Below are 16,488 nucleotides of genomic sequence, written 5' to 3'. Positions count from 1 at the left end.
AAGAAACAAGTCCAGTTGTTTAAATAGCGATTTGAACAGTCGAGTCACATTATTGGGACGATTCGAGTCGGTTTAGATTTTATGGGTATTTCATTTAGAAGTTATTAAAAACAAGTGAAAACAAACAATTGACTGAGTTAAATGTTGAAATACCATGCATAAATAGTGTTGATTACTCTATCATATCATTGCACATACATATACAATTTATATAATACATACTATACAATTCACGCCTAATTTGCGCCCTCACGGGTAAACAATGATGTTAAAAAAAAAATGTTTCAAACAAAAGTTGTTTATATTTTGATAAGGAACATTTTTTACATTTAAACTTTTGTTCTATCTCTAACGGTTTACAAGATGGGTCTTCCGGACCCATAGGTCAAGACCCAATTGACCAATGTTGCTCATCTAATGTTGCTCGAACTTGACCTCACTTTTTAGTCACAAACTTGGGACTAAACTTAATATACTATGTATATTTCATATATACATGGTATACAAATCATCGGCCTGATACAAAATAATCATACTGTATTATTACCTATATGTAGGCACTCCACTCTTAACAATTGACGTCATCATAATATTAATAAAATGATTGAATGTATTTCAAGCCCTACGCATCAATTTTCATTTCAACATGTTTTTTTTTTAATATTAAATTTATCTCTTTTTTTACAATTATGACGTTAATGATATCCGCTACGTATATTTATTATTTATTATGATAGGGCTCACAAAACAATCTAGAATGCAATGACATAACTTCCCTTTTTTTCAAATTTTGTAATTCATTATACATGTAAAATGAAAATAAAACAAATAGCACGAGAGACGCGCTGGAAAAATTTGTGATAGGGGGCTAACCACAAATTTTAAAAGTAATCAAATATATGGTTCTACCTGCAGTTTTCCATCCAAGATCGATCTCGTAACCCCAGTCAGCGTAAAGATATAAACTACCTAAAAGTGAAGACTTGAGTGGATTTTTTCACAAAGCTGCATCACGAAACATAGACAGCTATTTGAGTGACAAATATTTCAACCTTGGCGGCATAGTTTTTCTAACAAAATTCGTAAAACGGGTTCGATTTCTCGGATCACAACAAAAAATAATTAAATTAATAGTTTAGAACTAGTTGGTTCAAAGAGTAGAAGAAGACAGAGGATTTTTAATCTTTTTCTGTGTATTTCCCTTCAAGGCAGGGGGATCAAGTTTACCCTCAGCCAAAGATCGTCTGGCTTTCCGTTGGGCACTCAAGGATATTTAAGCCTAAAAAATTAATAGATTCCGGGGACCCTTCGACAGATAGGTAGTTATGAAACTATCTGCAACCTTGGATTAACTAACAAGAGGATGATGAACTGTAGTAAAATTTGATTTACTTTCAATTCATGGCTAACGCACTACAAAGGAACTTTCTGGTTATAACTTTCTGGTTATAAATCCGATGTAGAATTACTTGTATTCATCTGTCTGTAGTTATCTGGGACGCCCTGCATATTTGTACTAATGGAAAATCTCGTAATATATGATATTGAAATTAAAATACAAAAACTTTAAATTTTGTCTCTTATAAACATATTTTCTAGAAAATAGTATCAGAGTGAAATGTAATAGTATTACAATAGAATTCCTTTCAATTATTTCACTCAGACATTATACGACTTATAACTTTGTCTTTAATGTATCCCCATTCTTTCTATAATTGCATAAGAATTTTCATAATTTCTTGGAAAGGCATTTTTTCATTGGTTATTATTGAAAGTAAATGACTACGAATATTGTGCATGTTTGCGTAATTTTTATATCCATAAAGTTTTCAATCAATATATTTTTGTTTTACAGAATGTTACAAAAGAAGGATTCAGATATATTAGACACATTCGTAAAAAATTCATGAGAAAAATATTTGTATAATGTAATTAAAAGTTAAAGTCAATTTTGATGAATTATAATTGATCCATTGTTCCGTTCAACCATTTTAAACATTTCTTACAGAATAGGGTCCATCTTGCAATCGATTTCTCATTTTTATTTTAAATTATTATAAACAATTTATGTGATGACTATGGAAAAAACTATGGAAAAGCTTGGTTAGAAAAGGGTACACTTAAAACGGAGGGAAACGACCACTATACTGAACGTCCATTGGTTAGGTCATTTCACGAACTTCAGATCTTACGTTACTAAATCTGAAAATTTTAGAGTCTAGCACCCATGATAACTTTCGGTCCCCATTACTTTTTACCTATCCTTAATATTAAAAAAAAAAAAGAACAAGAGATGTAGTTATACCATTTTTAATTTTTTACTGTATGAATTAATTAATTGTAGTATTAGTTGAAAAAAACATTCTTCTGGTAAGGTTTGACCAGGATATTTATTATGACATAAAAATTTCATTGTACTTACTTTCAATTATCTCTGTTAGTTTTAACTTCTGATAGCTTTCACAACCTAATTTTTTAAAATAGTAAAACATAAAATAAAAATTGACAGTACAAATATTATTGTATTTTCTCAAAATTCATGGCAAGCTGAATCGATTTAAAAAGTCTTAGTTTTCTGGGTAAACTAAGGATAAAAAACAGTACCAAAAATAAAAAATTTTAGACACAGTACCTTCGTATCATCTTGTAAATATTTTTATGAAATATGTATTTTTGTGTCGTAAGCATTTTCACTTTGATGTTGACATTTAATTAAATGTTATATCGATAGAAAAACTACACGGTAAGAAATGCATGGTGTTTACTACATTGTTGGTATGATATAGATATAGATACTATGGTATCAATGTTATCATAAGTAATATAACAGTATTGAATAGGGCTATCTACCAGAAGTATTGTTGGTATCGCCAACCAGTATTTACGTGACCCCACACTGCACTGATTCGTCCGCCATAACAATTGCCAATGTTACTATTCACTCAATACAGTACACATGAAAAATTTCTTACCGTGTACCTCTTTCTATCCATCGTTATACATTTCAGATATAATCCTAATATAAACACTCTCAAAAAGGATCTTTTACATTTTTTTAATAATATTTTTATGTTTTTTTTTACACACAGAACGTGTCAGTGACATTGATGGAGTTGAACCAGTTCCATGTCAACCATGGTCATCTAGGATATCAAAAATGGCTCAACCTAATCTAGATTATATTGGTGAGTATTATGTTATTTATAAAATATAGGGACTCATATTACAAAAACATATATACATTGACAATACATTAATCATTTATGTATAACTAGCTATACTAGCTGTATAACATGTAAACTAGCTAGATAACATTTCGATGTGGTTGCATGGAAATAGATGAGAAGTATCTAGTAAATTTTATAAAACGGTTCACAACTTTAAAACGGCTGAACTGATTTTCATGTAAGTTACTGATTTTTAATGTCATCATGCCCTTTTATTGGGTACCAGACTTGGGTATATTTGAAAATATTCGATAATTTATCCTCACATTCAACCTTCCCCCCATACCCCTTTGAGTCGGGATAACAGTTTTATCATGTTCACGTCATGCTCCTTTATTTTATACCCCACCACTTGTGTATATTTGAAAATATTCGATTTTTCGTAAATAGGAAAGCACATGCGCGACCATGACAAGAAAGAAAAAATTTAATGTTTTATTGAGCCGTAACAATTAGTAGGAGTTCTGTATCAAATATTTTATAGTGTTTTTTATACTGCATTTCTTTTAGAAATCTATTTAAAAATTCAAGTTTCTATCTTCAAAGGTTTGTCAACTTCTGCCGGTTCGAACTTTACGTATATAGCTTTATAGCCATTGTTTCATATTTTCGTACAATGTAAAATATATTTTCAGGTTTTCGATTAAGAAAAAAACATTCTTAACATACTACATGTGAGAATAATAATTAGAATTATATTTTGTTAATATTATAAATCACATGAAATACAAAAAACCCTAGTAACACGATATTTAGGCAAACATTGATCTGTATTTGTCTATAAAATTATTTACATTGACCCACTCTTTCATCCCCACCTGATAAATATAGATAATTGAGCTCTAATTTGAGCTCATATAACGGAGAACTTTTTGAGTTCATAAGCAATATACAAACGAACATAACATTCATATATAGAGAGAAGATATTTATTTAAATAGATAAAAATTGTTTTTTTAGTAATTAAAAAAATGTTTTTGTAAATATTTGTATGTTTTAAATTATTTGAATATTTGTTTTACAAGCTTTGTAATTATCAAAAAAATCTATCATTATTTACAATAATAGTAATTAATAATATTTATTTATAATTGATAAATAATGTTTATTAATTAACGCAGGTTTAAGCATAGCTGATTGATCCAGTTTGCACGACGTGCCTTTTTTCAAAGCAATCATAAAAATATAATTAATTGATATTTGAGCAAAGTTAGAGCACTTTTTCTGGAACGAAATGTATTCTTATTTTTTTGAATTATAAAAAACGTTCAGCCAGACAGATAAGATAGTTTACCACATCCATGGGCAAACGTGGCTTAGAGAAGCCACACAGACTTCTGTATCTAACATACGAGTAAGACAGTGATACGCTAACCAGTGTCAACCAATAATAGGAGTAAGGCAGAGAGACAACATTTTTTTTTCCATTCTCATTACTATTAGAGAAACTGAGATAGGTAGAAGAGTCGTATACCTGTCTCGCTTCCTCCTCTATGAGAAATGCGGACTTTTATAAAGAGACACACAATAAAGTTTATGGCACACGATACTTTGACTTAAAATAACTCGCCCATACCTGCTTTATAGTACCATTTTCTAAAAAATCATTCCTAAGCTCCGTTTCTTTTCCAGAGTATACAACTGTGACCTTTCAATGAAATGCCCCACAGCTTAAGTCTATACCCTTTATTAAAACCATGAATTCTTCGTGGCTGAAATTAGAAAATGATTCAAATCTTATCACTTTGATATGTCAATTGTCGGATTACAAGGTATTCTTTTTCAAAAAGTTCCGCACTACAGGGGGCTTGTGGCAGTACTCTATAGTCCGACAAATTCGATAATTCGACACCACCTAGTAGCACTGTTTACATATGACCTTCAGTAAATCTACTACTCATATATATAAAAGAATTTCGTGTTTTTTATTATTCGAAATCAGTTATAATTAAGAATATGAAATACCATCACATATTACTAGCCGTCGTTTTACTTATCATAGCCTCGTTCTTAATAGTTCTAAATTCTTTTATGAAATTATATGATTAATAAAATATTTCAAGGTCTCGTATTCAGAATCTTTAAATGTTTTCATACTCTTAAGGGAGTTGTCTCGCTATGGGCATATCGACAGAAAATTCTAAATTTGTGTATACTTATTAGGAATTTTATAATACATTAACCAAAACAATTTGAAGTTGATTGACCGTCTCTAACTCGAAAGGAAACGTTGCGTTTTGTTGTGTTTTTTAATTCTAGAAAAAAACTAGATTTAAGATATTTTCAAAAAACTAACTGAACATTCATGAATTTGTGCATGTGAGTTTAAAAAAAAACCAAAACTATTGACCGCTTCATTCTTGAGATATAGTCACTCAAAGTAATTTACATTTTTTGTTTAACAGAAACTACCATATTTATGTAGTATAAGTAGTGTAAGAGAGATGTCTATTATATACAGAATTACAGATGTTTATTATCATGCTATTATCATACAGAATACGTGATAAATGGACAGTCGAATTAAAAGCATGTTAAAATTAATACTTATTTGAGTGTGCTAAGCATATCGATACGTACATACCACTGCTGTATGATGTAGTACACTATCTGTACAATATTGTACAAAGACAAATACCTTAAATTAATTATTCCACTTTTATGACGTAATCCTTCGTCATAAAACAATGCAGCCCTCGTACATCACATTCTGTTAACACTACAAAATGAGGCAAACCATTAAAATTATTATTTCCTAGAAATAAATAAAAAGCATTTAATCCACAACTTTAATGCATTAATGTAATTCAAGTTTGTTAAAAAAAGGTTTTTTTCTGCTCGATTAGATGATGATATTATTTTTTTTCCTATCATTTTGTAACATTTACATAAGTCAGTCAGTCAATGTAAATTTAAGTGTTTGCATTCAAGGTAAATATAGAATAGATGTTTGTTGAAAAAAAAAAGATACAAAGAGATAAATAACATATACGTAGATGTAAATAGATACCTACATTTATGTAATCACCAACGATGTGGGTTTTTACTCAAAAATAGAAACCAATCAAAAGTACGACATAAGTTTCTTTTATCATTTCATACATATAATATACAGTAAGTCACAAATCGGGGCTTCAAAATCAGAAGAAAAAGGATTTTTCAAGCACATACTGATGCAATTAAATTTCTTTACGATTTCTGCTACTGCTACAAACGTTTTGCTTTTTATATTTAGAGGGTTTAAGGCTGAACGCTCATTGAAACAAAAATTGCTTACTTAAAATATTCTATTCCTTAAAACAAACAAGGGATTCTGTACACAAGCCAAAAACCTTGTAAGAATTGTGTGATCATTATGTGATATAAGTTGTAAGTGAAATTTGCAAAATTTAAAAAAACCCCCAATAAAAGGTTCGGGAGCGGAAGCCTAAACTCGCACTTGAACTATAGATAGGAACCCTCTCCAATAAGTTAGCTTTTTCCATACAGATATCTCCAAAGTGAGCCGATTTCATCGCCTCTTTTTTAGTTTTTTCGGTTACGGAACTCTGAACTTCAAAGCTACATAGTTAAGAACACTCTCCATTAAATTTTCTTTCAAACAAAACAAGAACTACGATTCCACAGTCTAGAAAAACGGAAGTCAAATGAGAAATAAAAAATAAAAGAATAAAACCAACGATGTAATATAATTAATATTTACTACAACATGACCAAAATGTCGAATTGGAAGCTGCCCTGAAAAATATATTTTGGGACCTGCCATCCATTATGCATTAAATTATCTAATACGTTTACGAATTTTTTAAAATATTTGTTATTGTTCATACTTTGTTGCTGATACCTTTTCCAATAATAAAAAATGTGAGATACCTTTTTCATTCCTTTTGATTATTTTTTCGAATTTCAATTCGTAGAATCTATTCTCAAAATAAGAGACGCTGTGTAACTGTGTTTTTTTTTTTTAATAGAGAACATGATATGTCTGGATATTGATGTTATTGGTACAATTTAGATACCATATAGTCTAAGTGCTGGAGACATTAAAATATACCAAAACAAAAGTACGTGCTGTTGAAGACCATGAATCAATACTTTTTATTTCGAACTTTCTGTAAGTTAGTAGCAACAATCTTCATGTAGTTGGCTCAATCACATATGGATTAGACATGATAAATATGCGATCATCATAACCAAATTCTCTATTTAAAGCCAACGCAAAGAAATTTTCTTTTAATTTATCGGTTCGCGTTATTTACACGATTATATATTCCAACTAAGTACAATTTTATTTTCCATTAATAAAATGCATGACTTTAAACTAAAATCAATCACTTTCATAGAAGTAATGATTTTATTTATTTAACTTCAGTGATTTTGTATCAATGAATTCATATTTTGAATTCAATCCCATTCTATTGTAAATACAAATATCTAGCTGCACTTGTTCCAATCATTACTTGAAAGTATTTTTACTTTATTTCAATATGGAACGGCCAGCTTCGGGATGAGGTTGTCATTATTTTAGATTTCTTTTTTCTTAAAATAAGTGTGAATGCAAGTCCACAAAGAATAAAAACCAAATAATTATCGACATAAAAGTGTGGCCGAATGGTAGAAAAGACAAAGAAAAACAAAAATGTAGACGGTTTAGTTACTTAAGGACAAAATCATTCATCACGTTATGTTTATTCTCACATCTTTTGTATGTAGATCGGTATCTTTGTATTACCCTCCACACACACGTGAGGCTGTGTGGTAAACCAAAATTTGTCAAAGCTGTCATACACATATATGTCTATCTATCTATGTTTGTCTATAGCATAATTGTTTGTTATGCTGTATATAACAGTCATTAAAGTTTGGAAATTAATACTTTTCATACACATCATAGTCAAATCGACGAATTTGTCAGATGGCTTCGTAGATTTGCTCGACGGACTGATCTGTGAATATGTGATCAAATGTGACAAATCAGATTTGCGATCTGTCACGTAAATGGTACACTTAAGGCATATTTGAATATATTTACTCATATAGTTTTCCACAATTTCTCTTCTTTTTTTTTTAAATTCGCATTCCCACTTCTTAGCCTAACATATTTTTTAGAATTCTATCTGACTTTTATACTGTGTGGGATGCTTTTAATGTTTACTTTGAATTGCTTTATTGTTACAAAAAAAATATTTCGTTGAAAATGGAATACTTATACAAGCACGATATTTTATCTACCATGCTTTTTACTCGCGGCTTCATTCGCATAAATAGCTCAATCGAAACGTACATAAAAAAGGCATGAACTAACATTAGCATATAAATGTGACCTTGAAACGACCATGGAAGATCTCATGAATGTCATCTTCAAAATTGAAAATGAAAACATCATGGATTCCTCGAACTTTGGATTCCTCGCAGGGTTTTCATTTGAAATTTAGAAGTTGATCTTCATGGTACCTTTATTGCAGATTTCAAGGTTACAATTATCTTCCCCAAATACATTCTTTTAACTATTGGAAAATTATCAAAAAAATTAGTTTCTTGGACCGTTTCATAGACCGTCTCTTTTTAGCTTTTTAGCTTTTAAGAAACCTGACATATTCTTATATTCTGCAAAATTGCCTGCTTTTCTCATTTCACAAAAAACTCTCCAAAAATTTCAGTCAATATTTACAAATGATGACTAAAATATAACTCATAGTTTTAAGTTCATTACATTTTTTTCTCGAAAAAATTTCATCATAAAATCATACAAAAATGTATATTTATAATAAAATGACATAGAATATTTGCATGTACATGTCATAAATATATTATGATAAATAAATATAAATATATATCTTTATATGTGCAGAAAAAAGTTAATACCTTCAGGATTTGAGTCCTTAAACCCACTAAAAGTTTCTTCGGATAATGTTATTGTTTTGTTTAGAGACGAGAAAGCATTATCTTTCAAAACTTGAGATATGTAAAGAAACTTTTTTTTTTTTTGCAAAAAGTTTTATAATAAACTGAACCCAAGTAACCTAATTTTCAAAGTATTTGCTATTCATCACGTTTATTTAAGTTAAAAGAATATTTTATTAATTTTTTCTTCTTCAATTATTATCTGGATTATTTTTACCCAAAGGATATAATTTGAATAAAGATTGTTTTGTATTTATTAAGATAATTATTTTATTTTTAATGATTATTATAAATTTTATATTAATTAACAAAAAAAACAGAATTGATTCGTACATATTGAATCGTACAACAATAAATTTTTACATAATCGATGCTATAAATGTAAATGTGCTAGTTAAATTCTTGAAAGAAACTTATTAATTTTTCCCAAAAATCGAAATCAAATTTGGAAATTTCTACTAACTTCATACCACTCCATTTAAAAAAAATTCTTATATTTGTCATGCTTGCATTTGCCTGTCTGTATATCTATTTGTAGTGAAATTGTCAGTTTCATCTATGATGGCTTCAATTTTAGAGCAAGGTAATAAAACAAACCTGATTTATCAAAATTGGATATAATTTGAATGTGATAGAGCAAAAAGAAATTTTTTCATTTTGATGATGTCACTAAGGATGTACGAGGCTTGTTTTTTTTAATATGAAGCTAGACTAAGTCTAAATCAATTCTGAAAATTTTTGGTAGGAGGGTGATTGCCCGATTATTTAAATAAATAAATTACTTCAAAAGTTGGCATATTTAACATTGGTCTTATGGGAAAACGGTAAATGGGTGATATGTTCTCACAGGTTTCTCCAAACTTAATAATTTTTAAAGGTTTAACCTTAAGTTAAAACCTTTACTAGGAATTCATAGTTGTTTTATCAAAATTGGATATAATTTGGATGTATCCGAAAGTCGGCCATAATTGTGTTCATTTTTTAAACTTTTCTAATTTATAAAAAAATAATACAAGCACTGATATTCAACACTTTCTGTACAGGGTGTTTCATACCATTTACTCAATCGATTGTATTTTTTTCATCTTTATTTTTTTATTTACAGCTCCTGAAATGCAAACAACATCAATGTGTAGTATCTTAAGTGACATGTATTCACTTGGAATGGTGATTTGTGCAATTTTTAATCAAGGACGACCGCTTATACAGGCCAATAATTCTGCCTCCCTATATTTAAAACAATTGGAATGTGTAAGTAAATGATTTTTTTATTATTTTTATTTTGTAATACGTAAATTCTCGAAAATTGAAACCCGCTAAACACAAATTTTACTACTATATCTTGGACAAGCCCTCGGTCTGGCTGAAGCCTTAGGCAGTGGATCTCCCTGCGCTAGCATATAGCTCTAATAAATACCTGAATAATAATAAATACTATCTCAATACTATCCGATATTATTATTATTATTTTAAATAAATATGGTGGGAGCGCAAATAAATACATAGTAGATATGTTGATGTAATGTAATTCATAATTTATATGCGTTTCCACCATTTATTGCATTTAATATTTGTTCCTAAATTTTCTAATTATTAAGGAAGTTGAGCGCAACATTAAAAAATTTACAAAGAGGATATTTTTAAAGAAAAAATAAATCTTTAACCAGAAAATTGAGTAGCTATTTATTTATTAAAACCAAAATAATTGATGATTTTATGGAAATCACTTGTAAACCTAAATTGCCTTTTAAGTGTTCAAAAAGAAAATAATGAGTACATACTTAATAGATTTAATTATGGACTGCTTTGATAAAATAATCCCTCTATTTTATTTTTTAATTATATCAATTATTGTTAAAATACAACACAATATTTTACATAATACTTTATCAATTGTATCAAATTTCAAATCCACGTTGAACTTATCTAATGTACGATTTATATCACGTGCCAAACACACTGAAACTTTATTATAAATGTATATGGAAAATAAAGATATAAAATAAATTAACTTCTTTCTTTACCCGACTGTCAAGCAATGGTTATGTTTTTTGCGCGTTTCTATTCTTTATTACTTCGTATTAAGATGTCTGGTTTCTCGTCCCCTAGCTACCTAGCTATTTATGACTGTATACTTTTAAGTCCTTTATAAAAACATAGTACATTAAAATTGTTTTCTACTTTTAAAGATTATGTGAATGCATTGTCATTCACTTCTGAGCTATGATCCAAATTTAAAATCTTTGGCTTATCGGGAAGTTAGTTCAATATCAACTACAAAGTTCCACCCGGACATACAAAAAGCGAATTAATAAAAACATGTTTAAATACGGTATTTTGAGAACGAATAAAATAAAAAATTTTGGTTAAGACACTGATAGTCCGAGATACTTTAAATAAAAAAAACTTCGTATCGCAATGAACTTTATTTTAAAATTTGTAGAATTTAGAACAACCTTAGTTTTAAATTTAACGTAATGGAAAAATTGAAATATTTTGACATGTTTTACAGCTATAAAGAGTTGAAAATATTTTTATAATAATAATTAATATTTTAATTAAAATAAAATTAAAATTTTAATATAAATAAATTTTCTAACTATTGATTTATAACTGGAATATTAGCGAAGTGTACATTCATTTAATTTCATTCTATTTCGTGTCGAAACTTTCTATTTGTATTCTGTATAGACCAAGAGCTGACTTCAAAATTTGGAATTGTGTGCAAACCGAATGAAACGAATCGAGGTGATACAAAAACCTCACCTCGCCTCGTACCTCGTGAAATACTAGATTTTACTGAAATAAATAAATGATTTTTCTTAAACCCAAAAAATACCTTTTCGAAATTTGCAATTCATTTGACAATCATCTTCATCGTTGTTATTTTCTTAAATATCAAGTTCTTCATATAAATTAATATCGTTTATAAATAATTATGCTTCTTCCATTAAGATTGGACACCAAATCATTTTCCTCAAACCTTTTTTTGGCAAATTTTCACCCCGTTTATACAAAGTATAATTTTGGCCTTACGTTATTCCTATAAAAGTTAAATAAATTTCGACCAAAGCTTTCCAAAGGACCTGAAAGATGCATTCGGTTTGCACACAATTCAAAATTTTGGTGTCAACTCTTAGTTTAGTATATAGTAAATATATAGGATTTAAATATATAACACATATCTTTCTAGCTAAACGGCTGCAGTGATATGTAGATATAATTGTCTTGAATATTTGATGGCCTTTTTCTTCATTACGACACTTCGCCTGGACTTTGATTTTTTTTCAACTCAGAATGCTAGATCCTCACTTTCCTTCACAATTTTTTTTACATTTAAAATTCCTAATTAAACAATGAGGAAGATATCCACTAGTGGCGTCATACGTGGGTATCGTCATAAAGATTACATATCAATCTTTGATTACTTATAACTTCTTCGCTTTTCAATCAATTTTAATTTCACTTTCAAATTTTGTCAAGGTATCAAATCTAGTTTTACAATTTTATGGGTAATATGGCCAATTTGACATCGGGATTATCCCCTATTAAAATTATAACAAAGGCTGAAACAAAGTCGAACGGAACAGGTTCGTATGGTCGTTCAAAAAAGTTATATGGTTAGAGTTTTTGAAAATTTCAATTGACTATAAGACATTTATTTTGAAATCGTTTGGGACTGCGTGTTTAAAAATCTTACAAATTTTTTTGGAGATTGAGCCGTAGTAAGTCAATGGTCTAAGTGCAAAGAGCCTTTTTGGTAATTTTTTTTTACCAATTTGCTGATTAACACTAGTATTACTGCCATTATTTACAGCAACTTCCTTTATATTGATGAGCTCTTTGTCAAAATTCTAGTATGTCTTATCTTGTAGCTTTTACGAACATTCAACAGGTTTTCTGCCACATATAATACATTAAATAACAACATTAATATTACAAACATGACTTTAAAATTATTATACAGCAGATAGAGATACTAACTGTTACTATAAATTCTATTATTATGCTACATATATGTAGCATAAACTAAAGGTAAAGAAAGTTCGTTTAATATTCCAGGAATACGTTGCCAGGAATGCACAGGATTAAGAAGAGTTGCACAAATACGTTCCTGTTTATTTAAATTCTTAATTTTTCCTTGCAGATTGTTATTGCAGATTTTCTTGGCATTTATCATGTAGCTGAGCGAAAATATTTTAAAACATATATACTGTTTCAACTGTCTCGCTTTCTCATATACGAATACTTGTAAAAGCTTGAGGCATCCCGATTCATTCTTGATATTTTAAACTGAGCGCATCCTACTTTTACAAATTATCGTGTATGAGTGGCTCATAGAAAACTTATTTTCTACTTTTAAGTACAATAAAAGCTTGTCCCTTAAAAATTATTTTTTATTATAAATTTTTAATAACTATAGCACTTAACTATTATGGCACTTACACGTGGTGAATCGAAGAAAACCTACAATACATAGACAAAACTTGAAATATAATCTTGATTCTGTCTACAAGGAAGGTGGAGTGTAAAGGGGAAATGGGTTTAAATGGAGACAAAATTTGTATGAAAGCTTTGATAACGGAAAAAAATTTGTTTTCCGTTGTTCCAAACAAATGATTACACCTTGAATGTTTTAGAAACTTTTTATATTAGCTAAAGCTATTAAAGGGTATGAAAATATATTACTTCCTTCATAACATTATATTATTATATATAACAGCTTGCTTGTAACAAAATATTTAATATTCGTTAAAAAAATATAACTTTTATTATAACTATAATTATATAATAATATTGATATGGAAAATGAAAACTTGTTCGCAATCATTTTCAATTATATTTATATTATGTTTATACAGAACAAGTGAAAACAAACAATCTGCTGAGTTAATTGTTGAAATACCAAGTATAGACAATGTTGATTACTCTGTCACATTACACATACATATATACATGTCACACATACATAACTGATATTCCCATATAATACATAAAATAAAATTATCGCATATTTTGCGCTCTCACGGGTAAACAGTTATATTTACGTTTATATATTTATTATATTATTTAAAAAATGTTTCAAACAAAAGTTGTTTATTTTTTATAAGAAACATTTTTTACATTTGAGCTTTTGTTCTATCTCTAACGGTTTACAAGATTGGTCCTACTAACCCAAGATCCAATTGACCTATGTTGCTTATTTACAAACTCGACCTCACTTTTTACGTCCTGAGTACGCTGTAAAAATTTCAGCTTGGTATCTTTTTTCGTTTTTGAGTTATCGTGTTCGAACAGTCGGGCGGACGGACAACCGAAAATGGACTTATTAGGTGATTTTATGAACACCTATACCAAAATTTTGTTGATAACATCAATAGTTTTAAGCGTTACAAACTTGGGACTAAACTAAGTATACCTTGTATATTACACATATATACATGGTATTAAAATTATCACAAATGTGAGAGTATAGTAGTAGATAGATACTACTTCAATCCTTTTACTGATTTGATAGCAAGAATTTGGAAGCCTTTCAATATAAAAAATAAACTATGTCTGTAGAGTTTTGAAAGTTTTGAATAGGTAAAATAGATAGGTAATCTTTTGATGTAGATTACGGTATAAAAGACGTAATTTTCTCTAAAAGTATCTAATGGATTTTAGTGTGGTTTTCCACTATAAATTTATGAAGGTATTATACTACTAATAATGCTTTGATGCACAAAGCATATGATGTTAGATTATCGTTTTACATATTATGACACTAGTACTAACTTATATACTATATATATATATATATATATATATATATATATATATATATATATATTGTGTAATAATCATAGAAAGAAGAAAGTTTAAATTGCATGAAACTTGATATCAAAACGTTTGAGACGTTCGTTGACGTCTGTTATGCATTTATATTTTAACAGGTAATATAAAAATAATAATTTAATAATATGAGAAAGAAAAAGGATTTGAATTGAATTCTTAATAAGTATACTTTAGACATTTATAAAAATTACATTTTATTCCCGTTTTTATTACGTGACTCTTATAAAGCAAAATGGTAGTATTCTGATTTTAGCACCGTATGCAAAGACAAGTGAAATTTACAAAATTTAAATAAATATATTATATAAATATTCCATGTAAACCAATTTTTTGTAACTTGGCTATAAAATATTATCAATCAAGTCGGTTCGCCCGTTTAGGAATTACGATGCCTTTGAGAAACACACAGACGCACAGAGAAACACTTTAAACTTACTTAAACACTCCTTCTTTAATCAATATCAAAGTGATGGTCAAGGACATCAGATGAGATGAAAAGGATACTTGGTGAGCTATCATTCTTTGGGACAAATTTATGGAAATATTTTAATTGAAATTGAAATATTTGAGTTGAGTTCTTTTGAACTATTGTTTTGAATTACCTAATTATTTTACTTCATTTTTCGAAATGAATTGACCCAGGTTTATTTGACCATTCATTTTCATAGAAATTATTTATTCGTTGTGTGCATAGTCATGGTAGGGACAATAAAATCGATGCCAGCGCTTCCACTGAAAATTTTTGGGGATAAAGGAGGCTGTTATGACTAATTTGCAATTCTTTACATGTTAATCTTATAGAATATGTCAAATTAAAATTAGTGAAAAACACTAATTAAACTCAAATTGAACAAATGTTATTTTTCAAATGTAAATTATCATAATTATTTATTTAAATTTGTGAGACAATAATATTAAATTTTCAATGTAAGTCATAAATGCAATCCATACAATTATATATGCATCCATACAATTCTATAATTAAAGAAGTGTATCCTTACCATGGAAACGCCTCCAATAAAACTTACAAACGGTGCGATATCAAACTGAATCAATTTGGAAAATCATCGCCAATCTTTTAGTTTTTTCAGAGGGCGAAACTCTGAGCTCGCACTTAAAACATAGCTAAGAACACTCTCCGTTAAATTACCTTTATCATTTGATATTTGCATTCTATGTTTCAGGAATTTTAGTGTAAATTTAACTTAATCAATATATTGAAGTAACTTCATGATCATACTGTTTACAATAAATGTTTTTTTTTCAACACAAGCATTTATAATAAATTATAAAATAATGCAAATTATATGATAACATAAATAACTTTTTAAGTATGAGAATTTTGATCATAAATTTACGTACTTGTTCCCTTTAAAACCTATTATTTTTTTAGATACACAAAAAAGAAAACACGAAACTTCATATGTAATACTATCCATGATGGCTTCATTATTACCAGAAAAAAAAAAGTGATATAGAAATATTATGAATATTATATAAGAAGACGATATTAGATAAC

At 28.5% G+C, this 16,488-nt stretch overlaps 1 protein-coding gene across 1 annotated transcript in view; it reads left to right on the top strand.

The window, feature by feature from the left end:
• LOC123295953 (SCY1-like protein 2) overlaps window positions 1-16,488 on the top strand; it is a 100,615-nt gene that overhangs the window by 47,997 nt on the left and 36,130 nt on the right. Inside the window, exons 4-5 of the mRNA XM_044877415.1 lie at window positions 3,090-3,185; window positions 10,237-10,382. Coding sequence (XP_044733350.1) covers window positions 3,090-3,185; window positions 10,237-10,382 — 242 coding nt within the window. The remainder of the gene's footprint in view (window positions 1-3,089; window positions 3,186-10,236; window positions 10,383-16,488) is intronic.

Source organism: Chrysoperla carnea, chromosome 3, assembly GCF_905475395.1.
Source record: "Chrysoperla carnea chromosome 3, inChrCarn1.1, whole genome shotgun sequence".
In the NCBI taxonomy this organism is placed as follows: Eukaryota; Metazoa; Arthropoda; class Insecta; order Neuroptera; family Chrysopidae; genus Chrysoperla; species Chrysoperla carnea.
This window is presented reverse-complemented; position numbering and strand designations above follow the sequence as displayed.